This window comes from Psammomys obesus, unplaced genomic scaffold, assembly GCF_907164565.1.
Source record: "Psammomys obesus unplaced genomic scaffold, mPsaObe1.curated_primary_1811, whole genome shotgun sequence".
Lineage (NCBI taxonomy): Eukaryota > Metazoa > Chordata > Mammalia > Rodentia > Muridae > Psammomys > Psammomys obesus.
In genome coordinates, this window is record NW_026596120.1 from 17,612,661 (window position 1) to 17,630,617 (window position 17,957).

The following is a 17,957-nucleotide window of genomic DNA, read 5'->3' on the forward strand; positions in this document are numbered from 1 at the left end:
CCGGCGTGGGGCGGGGCTGGACCAGGTCCGCCTCTCGCTCCCCCCTCCCCAGATTCGGGGAAACCTCCTCCCGCCTTAACTCTGCACATGCCACGGCAGGAGTAAGGCACACCGACCCACGGTCACCCAAAATGAACAGACAGGCATATGGACATCCGGCCGGCCAGGATTTAGGATTCTACCTGGGGCGATGATAGAAATGAGGCAGCGGCGAGCAACACGACACCGGTATGGTGGGGTCCGAGGAGGGTGTCGTTCTGAGTCAGATCCACGCTGGGTGTATTCAGCCAGGAGCTAGCCAGGAGCTAACCTGGGGCCTTTAGGGGTCGGAGCCCTCCCTTTACAACTGAGCTTGGAGGTGCCCAATCACCAGCTTCGCAGCGGCGCCCCCTAGAGGCCGCTAGGGCTGTAGCCTAGGCCTCTGGTTGGGGAGCCCAACGGCCCTGTCCTAACCAGGACACAAAGCCTGGCAGGGAACAGATCCTGTATTGTAGTGCACGCTGGGACGAGTAGCAGGTGGGATGGAGGAGCAGGGTGTACGAGCCTTCGGGCCTCTCCAGCCCTTCTTTACCGAAAGGTAGCTTTCTCTTGTTTAGATCTCAGCAGAGGATGAGCTAAAAGGGGCGGCCAGGGATCTCTGCCTACAGCTGTCAGTCCTGAGAATGGGGCTACTCTGAGGCCTGGGTGACTATCCATCTTCAGGGTACAGGCTTGTCTCCAGCCAACTCTGTGGTCATGTGATAGCAAATTGATGTGGCAAAGACCCACCTCTCCCTGATTCAAACCTTGGCTCAGCCTGTCTTATGAGCGTTCAGAGTCGGCTAAAGCCGCCAGTTGGAGCTCCTGGGTGTGTCTTCTCACCGCTTCGATCCAGTGTTTATCTTACAGCAGATCCTGAGACAATGACACAAGGGCATGTAGTTAATGTGGGAGGTGAAGCCAGGGAGCACGAGCAAAGGAGTAGCAAGAAGATCAAGGAAAGCAGCCAATAAAAGAGGTGTTAGCAAACAAGTTACCAGAATGGGTAGCTGGACCAAATCCTTCTGGGGAATTCTGGGAGCTGGCTAGAAATATGGACCTTACATTGTTACTGCTCCCAAAAGCAAGGGGACCTATGGAACTCATCTTCACATCCCCAAGGATCGTATGTTGAGAGCTGTTTGGGGGGACATTATTGCCTTTGCCTGCCCAAAATGTGGGTGAATCCTTCCTCATGGCTAAATAGAGCCTATTGCTCTTTCAGTGGTTGGTGGTTTGAAGTGGTGGAGGGCATGCAGAGAAATGGTGGCGCAAAGACTGGTTACAACTGCACAGTCTATAAATGGCCTCTCCTATCCCATGAGACTTCTTCCTCTCCCCAGATTGCACTCACTTGGGGCGCTGTGTGCACCCCCACAGGGTCCTCAGAGTGCTCACACGTCCATCCTCCCCCTCACCACTGTCCCTCTCTAAGGCCCCTCTGCTTTCTTTCCAGATGTTAACCATTTACAAGCTGTCTGCTTTCCAATGTCTCCCAGCTCTAGGGCGAGGCCATCCGTCCCCACAGACCCCACTGCTTGTCTACCATCTCAGTTCTTGCCACTTCTTCCTCAATTTGCTTTTGAAACACTTAGGTTTTTGTTTGTTTCTAGATGGGGTTTCTCTGTGTAACAGTTCTGGCTGTTTTGGAACTTGCTTTGTAGGCCAGGCTAGCCTCTAACTTACAGAGATCTGCCTGTCTCTGCCCCTACCCACCTCAGTGCTGGGACTAAAGTCATGTGTGTTCCACCACTACCCGGTGAAACAGCTGGGTTTTTGCTTTTTTGAGACAGAGTCTTCTGTATTTCAGGCTGGTCTTAAACTTGCTACATAGCCAAGGATGACTTTGAATTTCTCTTATCTTCCCCTCCCAAAGGGGGCTGGGATTACAAGCCTACCACCTTGCCGGTTTATGGATGCTGAGGAGTGGACTCAGAGCTCTGTGCTCTAGACAAGAGCTCTGCCACCCGAGCTACCTCTCCAGCCACCAAAATTGCCTTTGAAAAGTCACCATGTGTATTAGTCAAGAGCCTCTAGAGGGGCCTGGAAAGCTGGCTCAGAGGTTAAGAGTGCTAGCTGCTCTTCCAAAGGTCCTGAGTTCAAATCCCAGCAACCACATGATGGCTTGCAGGCAGAATCCTGTATAAATATATTTTAAAAAAAAACTTTTTAAAACAATTCTCTAAGGGAACAAAAGCAATAAATTAACACATAATACAAGAGGACTTAGACTGCGGATGGAGGTTAAGAGCATCTTCCAGAGAACCTGGGACTGGTTTCCAGCACCCACATGGCAGCTTGACTATAGTTCTCGGGGATCCGAATCTCATTATAGATGGTTGTGAGCCACCATGTGGTTGCTGGGAATTGAACTCAGGACCTCTGAAAGAGCAGACAGGGCTCTTAACCTCTGAGCTATCTCTCTAGCCCCTGCATAAATCTTAAAAAAAAAAAAAATGCATTTAAAGGAAATGATTAGACTGCCTTTCATCATACGGTCTGGCCAGTGCAATAACAGCTCCCTTCACACTGAGCACGCTAAAAACCCAGTAGTGGCTTGGTCCTAAAGTTTGGGTACCCCAGCGGTCCCGAGCTGGCACTGAGGGCCTGGACACTTCCTGGAGAGATCACTAGTCCTCAGTCCACACTGGAATCCCAAAGTAGCTAGGGTCTGCTGTTAGTGAAGGAGTGAGGTGGGAGAGGTAGTGATGGTGGCATTAGTGGTGGTGAGGGCGGCAGCGGCAGCACGAGGAGCTTGCTGGTGAGACACATGAAGATAAGGCGAGAGCCAAAGGAGGTTCTGTCGGGCCTCCTTTCATCTAGGCCGCCACTGGAAGGTGCTGTCCACCATCAGAATGTGTTTTCTCACAAGTGGGTCCAGCAGTTTATCTTAGTTGATTCAGCTTCCAGTCAAGGGTTACCACGGTGGCCCACTCCTTCAATTCCAACACTCTGTAAACAGAGGCGGTCACATCTCTGTGAGTTTGAGGACAGCCTGGCTTACAGTGAATTCCGGGTCAGCCGGGGCCACACAGTGAGGCCCTGTCTCAGCAAAAAAAAAAAAAAAAAAAAAAAAAAAACCGGCTGGAGAGGTGGCTCGGCGTTTAAGAGCACTCACTGCCTTGCCCTTGCAGAGGATCTGAGTTTGGTTCCCATTGCTGTAGTTGGGCTGCTCACAACCACCTGTAAGTCCAGGTCCAGGAAAGTGATGCCCTCATCACTGCATGCGTGTATCCGCACATGAACACGTGCTCGCTCCCACGCCACACACATAATTAAAATAAGCGACGCGACGACGACAACAAAGTCAGATCCAGACAAACTGACAGCCAAGATTAACCATCATGCCGCACAACATAAAACTAGCATCACCTTGTGGTCTCTAGCTCAAGCTTTTGCAGGATCTTCAAAGTTTCACCCTTTGTGACCTTGAGTCTTGAAGTCTGGACGTTCTCTTGCCTTTTAGAGTGTTTCTCACATTTCTCAGGGAGAAGCTCAAGAATTGGCCCTAGAACTTAGATTCCACCCCAAAGCAAGGGCCTTGGGGCTTCAGAGCTAGCTCAGCTGGTGATGTGCTTGATGTAGAAGCGTGAGGATGGTAGTTTGATCTCTGGAACCTACACTTTTAAAAATCCAGGTGTGGAGCTGGGGAGCGGTGATGGAGCACACCCTGAATCCCAGCACTTGGGAGGCAGAGGCAGACAGAGCTGTCCTGGTCCACAGAGTCAGTCCCAGGACAGCCAGGGCTACATAGAGAAACCCTGTCCCGAAACAAACAAGCCCAGGTGCGGGGCTGTGGAAAGATGCAGCAGGCAAAGTGCAAGTCCTAGGAGAGCGTCCTCACAGCAGCCATACGGCTCTGGCCTTCCAAAGGAGCCAACTTAGAACCTACAAGAAAATCTTTCCCAAGCTGCACTCTCCACCCAATCACCAGCTGACTGTGCTAAGGGGGATATGGGTTGACCTCGCTAGTGACCAAGTGGAGAGCAAGAGATGGATCATGGAAACACATTGCGTCTCCCCATCTCCCCCTCATCTGAGTTGGGTTATATCTATATAGAGTCGGCAGCTATCAAGGACCAGGTCAAGTGTTGACTGTGCTCTGATGAGTGTTCCCTGAGAGTTCCACCTCAGGCTTGATACCAGGATGCCCCTGTGCCGGCTGGATACCCTTACACTTTATTTTTCCTTCAGTAACTAGATAGAAGAGGCAGAGATAGAATGGACCTAGCTTTTTTGTCCTCCATTTTTCTCTGACTTTTGGGCCGGACAATGGCAGAGAGGAATCTCCTTCTCAGACCTGAGCCACTACTATCCCTGGAGGAAACAAAGCTCTGCCTCTCCGGGGAAGTAGCTTCTGTTTGTCTAGTCATGGCTCATCCTGGTGTAGGCTCATAAGACCTTTTCTTTTTCTCCACCAAGACAAACAGTTCAAAGCACTGACCCCAGGCTATCAGCAGATTGTGAGGTTCCTGTTGGGCATCTGGGCTACCTTTGAAAACATTCAGGACTCCACTGTCAGTGGAGAAGTTAAGGCCCCGAGAAGTTAACAGGCACCAAGTGAGGCCTTGGGTATTGCTAAGTGGAATGGATAATTACCTTTAAGCCCAGATCTGGCTATATAGGCTGGGAAACAGGACAACTGAAAGTGCTTGGGCTCGTATGAAGAAGGAAGATAATATACAGCCCTGACCTGAAATATTCTAGACACCCTCTTCTACCTATCCCAAACTGAGGCAGGTCCAGATGCCTTTAATACCTCATCCATGAAACCAAAGCGTTCCTGATGGCTCCCAACCTAGACTAGGAAAACATCTGACAACGGGCCCTTTCTTAAGAGCTGTGGAGCCAGGCCTGGCAGCAAATATCCCAGCAATCCGAGGGCTATGTAGCAAGACACTGTCTCAAATAGAAAAAAAAAAAAGTTTGGAAACTATTTTGACTCTTCATCTGAGGTCTCAGACTCCTGGGGTTAGTTTTGACCGGTGTTCTCAAACTGACAAGTGGGCTCGGTACTACCCTCTGCTGCCTACAGGACTTAGGTAGAAAGCCTGAGTTGGCGGTCTCCCTGGCCAAGGGATGAGGATTCTGGGCACTGTGAAGGCCGAAAGTGGAGTCTTTGTGCTATGGAGCTGCTTTGGCTGAGCCAGATCTTGGCACTACATCTGTGCACACATACGTGGACAAGGATATTCAGGCCCACATTGATGTACAGTGACTTACAGACTGGACATCCAGGGCCTCGGGCTTCTGTGTATTTCTTGTGCCCACATGTATATCCCAGCTTCTCATCAAATATGCCAAGGGTAGACCCTCTTCTTGGTAAGAGAGGAGGCCTACTATCCTACAGGACGTCCTTTTGTGGTGAAACAAGGGCACTCTCCTGAGATACTTCCTGTCAGTCACACTCCTTTTGGACTTTTTAATCAAGTGCCAGAGAAAGAAGCAGGCCCTGAGGTGTAGAATGGCCAAGAATTACTGTGATGTCCTACACTGTAGTACCAGGTCTTTTGGAAAAATGTCAAATGGCCCCTAGTCCTATCCTAACCGGGGTCCTGTGAGTCTTACCATCTGTGTGCCTTAGGCCCCCATACTGGATCAGATAGGTTTGGACTTGTCTTTGCGGCCACCACCTCCAGGCAGCCCTCCCTGGTACTCAACCTGCTCCGCCCCCAGAAGTGCTAGAGGTCAAGGGTCACCAGGCGGGCCAGGTCCCGGAAGCGGAAGCGCTCTGCACTTCCGGCGCGCAGCAGGCGGCCATGTTGGAACGGCGGAGGCGGCGCAGAGGTGCGTCCTGGGTCCCCGCGGCGGCGCCGGTAGGTTGGAGCCGCGGGCCTAACGGTGCTGCGGAGTGGCGGCCTCTGAGGCCGCAGGGCGGCAGGGCGAAGGGGCTGGGTGGCCAACCGTTCCCGGATCCTTATTCTCCCCGGGCTTGGCCAAGACACCCCACCCCCCCGCAGGACCCCCCCCTGGGGCTGTGAGGATCCCGTCGGGCTACCTCCACCTTACACGTTTCGCCGCCGCCGTGACCCCGACTCCCTGTCGTCGCTCGGGCCCTGGGGATGCGGTCTGCTAGCCTGAGGGCCCCCCTCCGCCCCCGTCCCCAGTCTTGGGTCAACTTCCTGTGCTGGCCCCAAAGGAATGTGTGGAGGCAAGTCGGCCTGGCTACAGCCTCTGTTTACAAAGCTTCTTGAAAGCCAAGAAGCACCTCCCCAAGGGCTCAGAATGACCCAGGCGGAAAACTCCTTGGCCCTCGCCGGAGGTTTGGGGTGGGAAGTAGAACCCCCTCTGTCCTACGGCTCACAGCCCGCCCCTTCAAACAAATAAATAAAAGAACTAACGTCCTGTGCAAGGATCGTGCTTGGAGAGCATCCTCCGGGGAGGGGAAGAGCCTGAGACACCTGAGGATCCAAGAATGTTTCCAAACAAAGAGCCCCAGGGCACTTTCTCTGGGGATTCCGAAGACCGTGCGTCTGCTCCATTAGAGCCGTGCAAAGCGGCAGCACAGACGGGCCTCGAGGCTCCGGGGACCTGTCTCATCCCAGCTGATCATTTAATGTTCCGGTGCAGCTGGGGAGTTTGCCTCCTCCCTCTAGAAGCCCCCAGATCTGCGCAGGGTGCTGGATGTAACTCATGATTGGTGGTCACCGCTTCTTTAAAGGAAGCCCAGGGCAGTTAGAGGGGTCCCAGACAACCGCACCTGTGCTGTACTGAGGCCTGCTAGCCTGGTTAGGACCGTGCAGACCTTGAATGGCCGCTTGGCCTTCCTTCCCCGTTGGAACCTTTACCTCCCATTGTCTTCAAACCTTGGACTCTTTGGTTAGCTGCCTGGTCCCCTGCTTGCCCTAGAGGTGTTCGCAACTGTTATTCAACAGCTTTTTTGAAAGGTCTGCCTCTTATACTGAGGTTGAACTCCAAGACTAGAGCTAGGAATCGGGGCTTTGAAGTAGCCCCGAGACGCAGAAAGCAGTCTCTGGTAAGCAGGGGTTCAATAACTCCCTGCACGGGGACACTAGCCGCTGGCTGAACAGAGGTGGGTGGACATCAGGAACAAGGTAGAGTCTTTGGGTCTGTGTTCGAAGTTCTTAGCCTCTTTACAGCTCGATCTCAGCCATCACCCCTGTTCCTAACTCTTACTTCACAGCCACTGCAGAAGCTGTTACCCATTTTGCTCCATTTGTACCTGTTCCGTTTCTTTTGGCCACTCAACCAGATAGGTCGATGTTACTGCTCCCAGGAGCCCTTCCCTAACCTATTAGCAAGCTGATTGGGTGACACCATATACTGCCAGGAAACTTAATGGTGACACGTCATGACTTCAGGGCTGGGCTCTTTGAGGATAAGGTACTTGCCTATATTCCTGGGACTGAGTCTAGATATTTGCCATCAGAATAGAAAAAAACAAAGCAGGCATGGTAGTCCAAGCCTGTAGTCCTAGCTGCATGGGAGGATCTCTTGCTTGATAGCCTAGTTTAAGACTGGCCTGGCAACTTAGCAAGCTCCATTTTATTATTTATTTTTTTAAAGATTTTTTTTTTATATACACAATGTTTTGTCTGCATGTACACCTGCATGCCAGAAGAGGGCACCAGATCTCATAACAGATGGTTGTGAGCCACCATGTAGTTGCTGGGAAATGAACTCAGGGCCTCTGGAAGAGCAACCAGTGCTCTTAACCTCTGAGCCATCTCTCCAGCCCTGCAAGCTCCATTTTAAAGAACAGAAAAGGAGCTGGGTGGTGGTGGCCCACGCCTTTAATCCCATCACTTGGGAAGCAGAGGCAGATCTCTTGACTTCAGGGCCAGCCTGGTCTACAGAGTGAGTTCCAGGACAGCCAAGCTACACAAAGAAACCCTGTCGGGGCCTGGGGGGAGTGGAAGGGTAAGAGGGGGAGGGAGAATAGAAAAGAATTAGAAGAATCAGAATTTAGCTGAGCTTTTGACATACACTTATACTCTTAGCAGTTGGGAGGCTTGAACTAGGAGGATTAAGAATTTGACTACATTTGACTGTTTAGACTACATAGCAAGCTCCAGAACAGCCAGAGCTATGTAGTGGGTCCCAGACAACCAAGTATGGTAGTGTTTGCTTGTAATCCCAGTGCTTGGGCTTCAGTTACAGAGTGGTCAGGGTTCAAGGCCAGCCTCAGCTGTATAAGAGTTGTAGACTTAGCCTATTTGGGACCTTGTCTTTTTTTGGAGGGAGGGAGGGTTTCAAGACAGGGTTTCTCTGTAGCCTTGGCTGTCCTGGACTTGCTTTGTAGACCAGGCTGGGCTCGGACTCACAGCAATCCTCCTGCCTCTGCCTCCCCGAGTGCTGGGATTATATGTGAGTGCCACGGTGCCCAGCAGGATCTTGACTTAAAGGAAGAAAAGAAAAATGCCATTGAATTTAAAAAAGGAGCCCGATTTAAATCTTCCCCAGAAGCCTAGAAGTAGGGAAGGTGGCGCTGAGGTGTTCCCAAGAAACACAGCCACGTGGCAGAGCGCAGGAGACCCTGGAGTGTGATTTTTTTTTCTGGCCAGGCCCTTTTGTCATAGAGAGTGGGAGCCTGGCTTGAGCTGCCAACCTGTTCTAGCTCTGTGTCTTGGTACCATTCTCATCAACTCTTTTCTTCTTGCTTTGGAGGTGCCAAGTGCTGGTTTGTGGATCCCCGGGCAGCTCTGCAGTGCCTAATGCCATGAGCATGGTAGTGCAGCATGTTGAGGAGAAGGCTGTGCACTCGTGGTCACGCATCTCCACGGCAGGGAAGAAAGCCCTGGAAGAGGCCCTCCTTGTGTTTAATCCCATGAGCCAGGATCTCAGTGCCACGGAGGCCCAGCTTGTGGCCTTCCTCCAGGGCCTTCGAGACGATGGCTTCCAACCGACCATCCTGCGAAGTGGTGATGTCTATGGCTATAGTTCATGCACAGCCAACCCCCCCAGCCAGACAAAGCTACAAGCTCGCGTCACCAACCCATCTGCCACATCACTTACAGCCAGGGCTCCCAGAACTGCTGTGTCGCTACCTGCAGGCCCAGCCACACTGCTCCCTGTGCCACTGTCTGGCAGGCTGGCCAAGGGGTCCACACCAGCCCTTGCCAAGCATGCTACCACTAACCTGCTGCTAAGCTCCCTGAAACAGTCAAATGCCAGCGACACCAGTGGTACAACAGTAGGCTTCCCTGCCCATCTCTATCCAGGTGTCTACCCTGCCATGCGGCTCTCTGTGGTTCTGGAAGCGCTAGTCCCCCTCAAGACTTCTTGCTTGAGTGCTAAGCACAGAGCACAGTCACTGCAGCTGTCACTTGCAAACTGTCCCCTGAAACCAAGAAAAGGTTCAGGGAACCCACAGTCCAAAGCACCCAGAAAAATCACAAGCAAGGGCCTCAAATGCTTGGCTGGCAAAGGCCCTGGGGCTGGTCTCCGACGAGGTGCTGGGACCCTGAGCAGTGGCCCGCGAATGAAAGGGTCATCTGCCTTGGGCATCAAAATGATCAAGGCCAAGCCATCTCGAACACTGACCGAAGCTGCTCGTGCCCATACCAGTATAGCTCGAACCCAGACCAAGGCAGTAAGGGTGAGGGCCAAGGCAACACAGGCCAAGCCCAGGGCAGCTGGAACCAAAGCCAAGGCCACTGTAGTGAGGGCCAAGGCTAAAGCCAAGGTAGTCCAGGCCAAGAACAAAGCAGCTCGGGACAAGCATAAGGGAAGGCCAAAGGGATCTGTTCAGTCCAGAACTGGAAGGGCAAGCCTGAAAAACTGCTCTGAGACTGTGGGGCAGAAGAGGAAGAAAGCTGAGGAGGCCAAGGTTCTTCCTCCTAAGAAGAGAGCGCGCCTTGTGCTCCAGTCTCCCAAGGCATGGCTGGGGCCTGGAACAACAAAGCTTCACAAGTCCCATACCATTAAGGTAGACAGGAAGTTCTCAGATGATGAGGTTCGGCAGTGGGCCCAACAGATCCTCCGTGTGAATCTGTCTCCAGTGGTATGGCTCCAGCCATTGCTGCCATCTTGATTCCATGCGCAACACCCTGAGTCCGTGCAGCAGCGCTTGGGAAAACAGCAGAGCTGTCCTTGTGGTCAGCAACGCAGTGTGCCATGCTCATGAACTCTGCAGCTTCCTGGACTCTGCGTACCTCTAGGACCCTTGTGGTCACCAGCCTCCTTTCAGAAACTGAGGATTTGGGATGGGGTGGGTTCTGGGAGGGGTGTTCTCATGGCTCAAAGCACTGTGACTTGTTCTTCTTCAGATTGTATGTCCACTGTTCCATCTATCATGTTTTATACCTTTCCACCTTCCGGTCTCCCTGCTCACCCTCCATGGTCTTAGTTGATTAATTTTGGTGTGTGGGGGCTGATGGCTGGAGCCTACCAGAAGTAGCCCTAAGGAGCAGGCTTGGAGAGAGTGCCCTGGTAGCTTGAAGCAGGTCATGAATTTGAATGAGGCTCCCAGGCTCCTGGAGAGATGGGGGTGGGGACTTCAGGTGCTGGTTTCTGTGAATGTGTGAGGGTGAGAAAGCCTGAGGGGAGTCACTATGAGGTAAGACACCTCTAGTGTCCTAGTTTTGAACCAGATGGGCACCGGTCAAAATTGTGTGCAGCTCAGTGGGAAATCCTGCACTAAGCAGGTTTTGAGGCCAGGAAAGAAGCTCTCCAGGGGCCAACTTTAAGGCTTTGCCTGGGCTTGTCGGGGAGGAGGGAATGTGCTTAAAAGGCTTGAAGTGCCGCTTCTCTGCTGAAAGTGACTAGCCTAGATTTTCCCAATTGTTGACCAGAGGCAGGGCTTTGAATCTGGACAACAAACCCTGCCCTTACTATCCAAAGAATTTCCTCTGAGGTAACTGGTGGCACATCCAGAAAGGCTTCTACCTGTACCTTAGCAGCACCTTCTGACTGGATTCCATATGCTCCATCTTACTCGAGGGCCCAACCTCACCATGTCCCCTCACATGGCCTGTGTGCTTTGGACACTGTTGGTGCCTTCTGCCTTGGAGAAGACGCTGGGCCCTGAACGGAAGCAGCTGCTGGGCCCACCTCTAGTGCACTGTAGCTGCTCAGACTAGGAGTGCCTGGGAAGTAGAGAACCCCTAATCCTTGCGCTTGGGGTTTGAGTATGAGTTTGAGGTCAGCATCAGCTACAGAGTGGGACTCTCTGGGTGTTTGTTCTTTGAGACAGGGTTTCTCTGTGTAGACCGGGCTGGCCTCAAATTGCCACTGCCTCCCAAGTGCTGGGATTAGAGGCGTGTTCCACCAGACCAAGCCCGGTAATGGGGAGATGGCTTAGTGGTTAAGAGGACTTTGCCACTTTTCCAGAGGACCCAGGTTTGAATGGCAGTTCACAGATGCCTGGATCCAGCTACAGGGATCCCATACACTCTTCTGGTTCCATGGTCGCAGGCAGGTACACACGCTCGAGCAGGGTGATAGCACAGCTGATTTAAGCATCAGTTCTGTGAGAAAAGGCTATGTTGAGAATCTTGAATTTCAGTGATACTGCTAAGAAAGGAATTGTGGGAAATCCCTTAAATAAAAACTTACTGGCCAGGCTGGAGAGGTGGCAACCAGTGCTCTTAAATAAGACCTGGGTTCAATTCCCAGGGCCTGCATGGCAGCTTACAGCTAGCTGCCTCTAACTCCAGTCTTAGAGGATCTGACACCCCCATGTGGCTTCACTAGGCAGGTCGGTGGTACAGACACGTGTATAGGTAAAACACCTATACACACACAAATAAGATAAACTTACTGGCTGTACAACAAGAATAATATTAATAACAGACTGGGCTGGAAGATGGCTTAGATAAGGTGCTTTTTGTGCAAGTATGAGAGCCTAAGTTCAGATTCCAAGAACTTAAGTGAAAGCTAGTCATGTGCCTGTAATAGCACCAAGACAGGTCCTAGGTCTCACTGACTAGCCAGTCTGGCCAACATGATAAAGTCAAGGTCCAGTGAAAGACTGAATATCCAGGAATTAGATGGAGGCTAAAGGTGGCTCAGTGGTTGACACTGTGTACTGTCCTCACACACAAATAGAGGCCTGACTTTGGTTCCCAGTTTTCACTTTAGTTGTCTCACAACCACCTGTAACTCCAGCTCCAGGGGATCTGATTCCCTCTGTCCTCTGTGGTCACCTACATTAAATAATTTATCTCCATATCTCTTGCTGGGTATGGCACCACAGACCTTTCATCCCAGCACTCAGTAAACTAGAGACTGGTAGATCTGAGTTCAAGGCCAACATGGTCTACTTGGGAGAGTTCCAGAATAGCCGGAGCTATGAAGAGACTGTTAGAAAAGAACAAACGGAAACAAAACAAGTTTTGCTTCTCTCACTATCCTTGAACTCCTAGAGATGACCTGGCTTGGCCTCCCAAGTTCTGGGATTAAAGGCATGTACCACCATGTCCAAAACAGATAATTTTAAAAACATAAGATTGGGAACTAGAGGGATGGCTCAGCTAAGAGCATTTGCTGCTGTTGCAAAGGACCAGAGTTAGATTCCCAGCATCCACGGGGTAGCTCACAACCCCGTGTGATTCCAGTTCCAGCAGATCTGATGCCCTTTTCTGGCCTCCAAGGGCACTGCATGCATATGGTAGATACCATACATACAAGCAAAACACTCATGAGCAAATATAAATCTTAAAAATAAGATGGGGAAAAATAAGGAAGCAGTTGAGGAAGACGGTCTGTCATCAGCTCCTGGCCTTCATGTGCACCTGCATGCATGAATACACAAGTCAAAAAATGGAGGAGGGAGAAGGGGGCATCCCAAGCCACATGTTGCCGCATGTAATCCCAGAACTAGGGCGGCTCAAGCAAAAAATATCTCAAGTTTGAGACTGCTTTGGGCTACACAGGATGTCTCAGGAAAAAAACCAATCAGTAAAAGGGCGGGTGGAGAGGGTCATCCTTTCCACCAAGCGATCATGATACCCTCATCTTAACGTGTGCCCTTCCCCACATCAAATGGGGCGATGGTTCTGTCCAGACCCTTCTGCTTTGAACCAGGAGCAATTCACTTAGGACACTTGGGGTCTGGAGAATAAAGAGGTACAGCGGCCTCTGCAGATCACCATCTTTCTGGATTCTGTCCAGTTTTTGGTGCTTTGCCCTACCTCTTGTGGAGACAGATTACTGCATAACAGGGTCTATGCAGCGAAGCAGTAAGGAAGGCAGGAGAGCACAGGTCTGGAATCGTACTGACACCTGCCAGTGCAGAATGCAGGAAGCATAGTGTGTAGAAAGGGTGAAAAGAGAATAGGGCCGGGCTTACCCACAGAAGACCTCAACCGTGGAAAACATTTGAACAGGGGAGTGATAACTAAATGGATTGGAAGGAAAGGGTGTTGATTTAAATGGTTCTGAGTGAGAGCTGGCATTGTCTGAAATAAACTTGGACCTTTGGCGAGATAGGAGATACAGATTCAGATGGTATTAGGAAACAGAAAGGGGTCATGAAGGAGCGGCGAGGGCCCATTGGAGGAGGGGTGCAGGTGTTGGTGATTGAGACTGGGCCTGCTCCCACCAGCTGCTCGGTACCCTCCTGCTAAGTTATGCTCCCATGGCTGAAAAAGTTGCCACCTCAGCTTAAGTCTCGGAGGCTGGGGCCACACAGCATTTGCTGGAGTTCCAGGCAAGCTGCGCGGAGACAATGAAGAAAGGCTCATGAACACCATTGCTTACAGTTGATCGGGGAGGGGGGGGGGAAGGGGGCATTCTGACCGCTAGGTGTGTCTTACTCGCCAGTGACCCAGATATCCCCTGAATCATTATCCATGCCTGCGCCACCATGCTTGGATGGGTGCTTCTTGAACAATCATCTGCAGTGGTAGGTTCAAGGTCAGCAGGTTTGAGGTTGAGGGCCAATCATCTCCTTTATCTGAATGATTTAATTGTCCTGTCACTCCACCCAAGGTGCCACAGTATTGTGTAGCAATTTTTTCCAAGATAAAATCATCCATTTCAGAGAGAAGCTTGGTAAGACACTGGCTGTTCTAAACTTTAGAAGCTAAAGGGAAGTGAAACATTCCATTCTTCAGGGAGTTCTTAAGACACAGGATGTTCTAAGGGGAGTGAAACATTTCGTCCTTCTGGGAGGCTCCTTAAGATACAAGATATTCTAAGAGGAGGTAAAACATGCCATTCTACAGGGAGGCTCATTAAGCTCAGGAATTCAGGGAGTCCTTGAAACTGATGGGGTGCAGTAGCTCCCTCCCTTGGTAAGCATATGTAGACACTCAGACCAGCTGACCACCTCGGCTCAGACTAGCTCGGCTGCCTCAAAGAAACAGACCTGTCAGGCCACCTAGAAGCAGCAGAGCCAAGACCAGCCGCCTGGAAGAGGCTCCTACCAACTGATTGTCCAGCCCATTGTGCTGCCTGCCAACTGTGCAGCATGTTCCGCCTTCCCAGCTCTCATGATCTGTCACCCATGCCGGAACCGGGCTTTGGTGATGGAGTTGTCTTTGGGGCACTTCTGCTCCTGTAAGTAACCCCAATAAAGCTCATTTGTTCACCAAGTTGGATTTCGGGATCTGTACTTTGTTCTGCCCCTGGCTCCTGGCTTGGAGTGAGCAGATGTTTGTCAGCGCCTCCCCAGAAGAGTGTCACACAGAAAGAATGCAGCGGGAGAGAGTGCGTGAGGGCTAATGTTTTAAGTTTGAAATTGCTCTGCTTAGAGATCTATAAAACAGTGACGGCCCTGCCTTTAATTCCAGCGCTTGGGAGGCAAAGGTGGGTGGATCTTTGTGAAGCAGAGGCCAGCCTCCCCTACAGAGTGAGTCCCAGGACAGCCAGGGCTACACCGAGAAACCCTGCTGAGAGAGACAGACGCAGAGAGAGATCTATAAAAACAAAACAAAAAAATACCTTTAACCTTAATCCCCACTTGCCCAGGGACCAGAACAGGTAATTTTGTGGAATGCTGGCTGTTCATGTAAGATAACAAGACACTTACATAAACAAGGTTGGTTGCCCCGACCGCAGACATTTGCTTGATCACGTGCAGGCAGGAAGAGTGTCAGGATGTATGTTTGCTGCCAACTGGAGGAAGGCAGGAAGACCCCTTGTAGACTTTGCCTTTGTAAACACCTGCTAACCCAATTCATGGCCATTCTCTGGGTATGGACCTGGCCAGTGTCCATCATCCGGGCCAGTATTTAATAATACTTCAAGTTTGGCAAATTGCAGTAGTGGTCTTATTCTCTGCCACTGGAATTAGTAACAAATGAAGAGAGAGGCTTGGTTTGACCTTCAGGTGACCATGTTTTGTTTTTTTTTTTTCAATGTGAGGGAGCAGTTTGTCACCCACAGGTGCAGATAGACAAAATGCTGCAGAAGAAGATGGGATGTAGTCCCTCCTAGGGATGGAAATTACTTCTGTAGTCCATAAGTATTGTCGGACTGTCTTGACCTGCCAGCTCTAAAGACACTGAGACTTATTACTATTTATTATAGCTTAGGCCCTTGCTGGCCACCTCCCAGCTAGCTCGTCTAATTTTAACTCTAAGTTTAATAAACTTAACCTGTTTATCCTAGTCCACACTTGCCACATGGCCCATTACCCCTGTCTCAGTCCTGGCATGTCTGACTTTTTCCATGTCCCACTGGTGAATCTCTTAGTTCTCAATTCTTCCCACTATTCCTGCCTCTCCCAGAAGTCCCACCTTTCCTCTCCTGCCCAGCTATTGGCTGTCAGATCTTTATTAAGCCAATCAGAAGGTGATGGAGGTATATGTTTACAAAATACTGAGATAGGTGATGAGCCATAAAAATAACAATACCTAGTCAGTGGGTTAGGAACGCCTGTAATCCCAGCACTCAGGGAGGCACTCAAGAGTTCGAGGCCACTCTGGTCTACAGAGTGCAGGACAGCCAAGGCTACACAGAGAAACCCTGTTTAGGAAAAAAAAAAAAGAAAAAAGGATGGGGGAAGGCTGAAGGGATGACTCAGAGGTTAAGAACACTGTTCTGCTCTTCCGGAGGTCCTGAGTTCAGTTCCCAGCACATGGTGGCTCACAAACAAATGTGATCCGATGCCCTCTTCTGGCATACAGGTGTACATGCAGATAGAGCACTCATATACATAAAAATAATTTTTTTTAAAATAACGATACCAAAGTCTGGCCTGTACTCAACTCTCTGTTGCTACAGAGATCAACATTTGAATAATACAAAGATGACCTTGACACTTGCACAAAAAGACTATCTCGACACGTAAGACAAGCTGTGAAGTGCAGTATTTCATCAGGAGGCTGTGGAACACTGTCTTGCTGAGGGTGCTACCTGTGTTCTGTATAGTTCTGTGAGGGGCCAGTGCATATGCAGACAAGACTGGGTGGTTGCGCTGCGACTGTTTCTCTCCTAGCTAGTGGAGCCTCCTGTACTGTGCCTCCTGCTTACAAGTGTCTGTCAGTCAACTGGGGGGAGGTGGAGCACATGGGTCAGCACTGTGACAGGGCTGAGCACTTCCAGACAATGGGGTGGAAATTTTAATATGCTCCTACCTCTGGATGCTCATGGAGCCTCTGTGGAGACCCCGTTCTGGGCTTGGACCAGCAGTGGCAGCCCTTGACTGGGGTGCCTTGACTCTGGCCCCTCGTATAGGAGTTCTTGTCAGGTAGAGAGCACAAATGGGCACATCTTGTGCTTCTGGGCACCTGGATACACAGGTGAGACATACTTTGCAAAGGCAAACCCACAGACCTAATCCTCTTGTTGACAATTCCAGTTCCACCAAGGCTATATGACAAGCCTTTGCCCATCCCACCTGTATACTTGGACACATTTTTTTTTAATTAAAAAAAATATTTTGCTACACAGAGAAACCTTGTCTTAAAAAACAAGCAAACAAACAAACAAGAAGCCAGGCAATGACAGTGCGTTCCCAGCACTGGGGAAGCAGTCAGCTTTCTGAGTTTGAGGCCAGCCTGGTCTACAGAGTGAGTTTCAGGACTTCATAGAGAATTCCTGTCTTGGGAAAAAAAAAAAAAGTATCTTATGCGTCTAAATGTTCTGATTGCATGTTTATATGTGCTCTGGAGTCTACTGAGGTCAGAATAGGTGAGCTGGAGTTAAAGACAGTTGGGAGCTACCATATGGGTGCTGGCACCAAACCTGAGACTTCTGCAAGAGCAACAAGGGCTCTTAACTGCTGAGCTAATTCTCCAGCCCTCTTTATTTTTTTTTAAGATTTATTTACTATTATTTATACAGTGTTCTGCCTGCATGTGTGCATGCACACCAGAAGAGGGCACCAGATCTCACTCTAGATGGTTCTGAGCCACCATGTCGTCGCTGGGAATTGAGCTCAGGACCTTTGGAAGAATAGACAGTGCTCTTAAAAGCCTCTGAGCCATTTCTCCAGCCCTCTTTATAATTCTGTTTTTAAAGACTGTCTCTCTGCATAGCTCTGGCTGTCCTGGAAATTAAGATGTAGACCAGGCTGGCCATGAACTCACAGAGATCTCCTTGCCTCTTCCTCCAGAGTGCTGGGATTGTATGAGTGTGCCACAAAGCCCAGCTGCTCTTTTTATTTTTTATTTAAAAATTCTTATTTTTGTGGGGAAGCATGCCACAGCCTGTGTGTGGGGTCAGTGAGTTGTTTCTTTCCAAAAATTAACCTCAGATGATTAGGCTTTTGCCCAGCATGTGTCTTTAATCATTGGGCCATTTTGCCAGCCCTGGACATCTATGTTGCGAGATATTTGATCACAGTGTGAACCCTGAGACTGTGTACTGGGAAAATTCTGTTTCTGATTGTGGTGTGGGTCCAAGAACTTTCTGTTTAGTGTGAACAGGTGGTTGTGGTGTGGCTCAGTCCTAGCACACACCTTTAATCCAAGAGCTGTCTGTGAACAGAATTAAATAAAGTTAACCCTGGATCAAGAGCTGGAGAAAGCAACCAGTTGACAGGAAGTAAACATGGGGATGGGGGGACGTAGAGAATGGAAGTAGAGGAC

At 50.3% G+C, this 17,957-nt stretch overlaps 1 protein-coding gene across 3 annotated transcripts; it reads left to right on the plus strand.

The window, feature by feature from the left end:
* The first annotated feature begins 164 nt into the window (after window positions 1–164).
* Ccdc71 (coiled-coil domain containing 71) lies at window positions 165–14,510 on the plus strand. 3 transcript variants are annotated; one of them, XM_055629896.1, is made up of 2 exons: window positions 165–228; window positions 8,647–14,510. In XM_055629896.1, the coding sequence occupies exons 1-2, from the start codon at window positions 191–193 to the stop codon at window positions 10,010–10,012; spliced, it is 1,404 nt and encodes a 467-aa protein (XP_055485871.1). In that variant the 5' UTR covers window positions 165–190; the 3' UTR covers window positions 10,013–14,510. The 3 variants fall into 3 exon arrangements, with proteins under 3 accessions (XP_055485871.1, XP_055485872.1, XP_055485873.1); XM_055629897.1 differs by lacking the exon at window positions 165–228 and adding an exon at window positions 5,772–5,834; XM_055629898.1 differs by lacking the exon at window positions 165–228 and adding an exon at window positions 5,784–5,805.
* The last annotated feature ends 3,447 nt before the right edge of the window (window positions 14,511–17,957 follow it).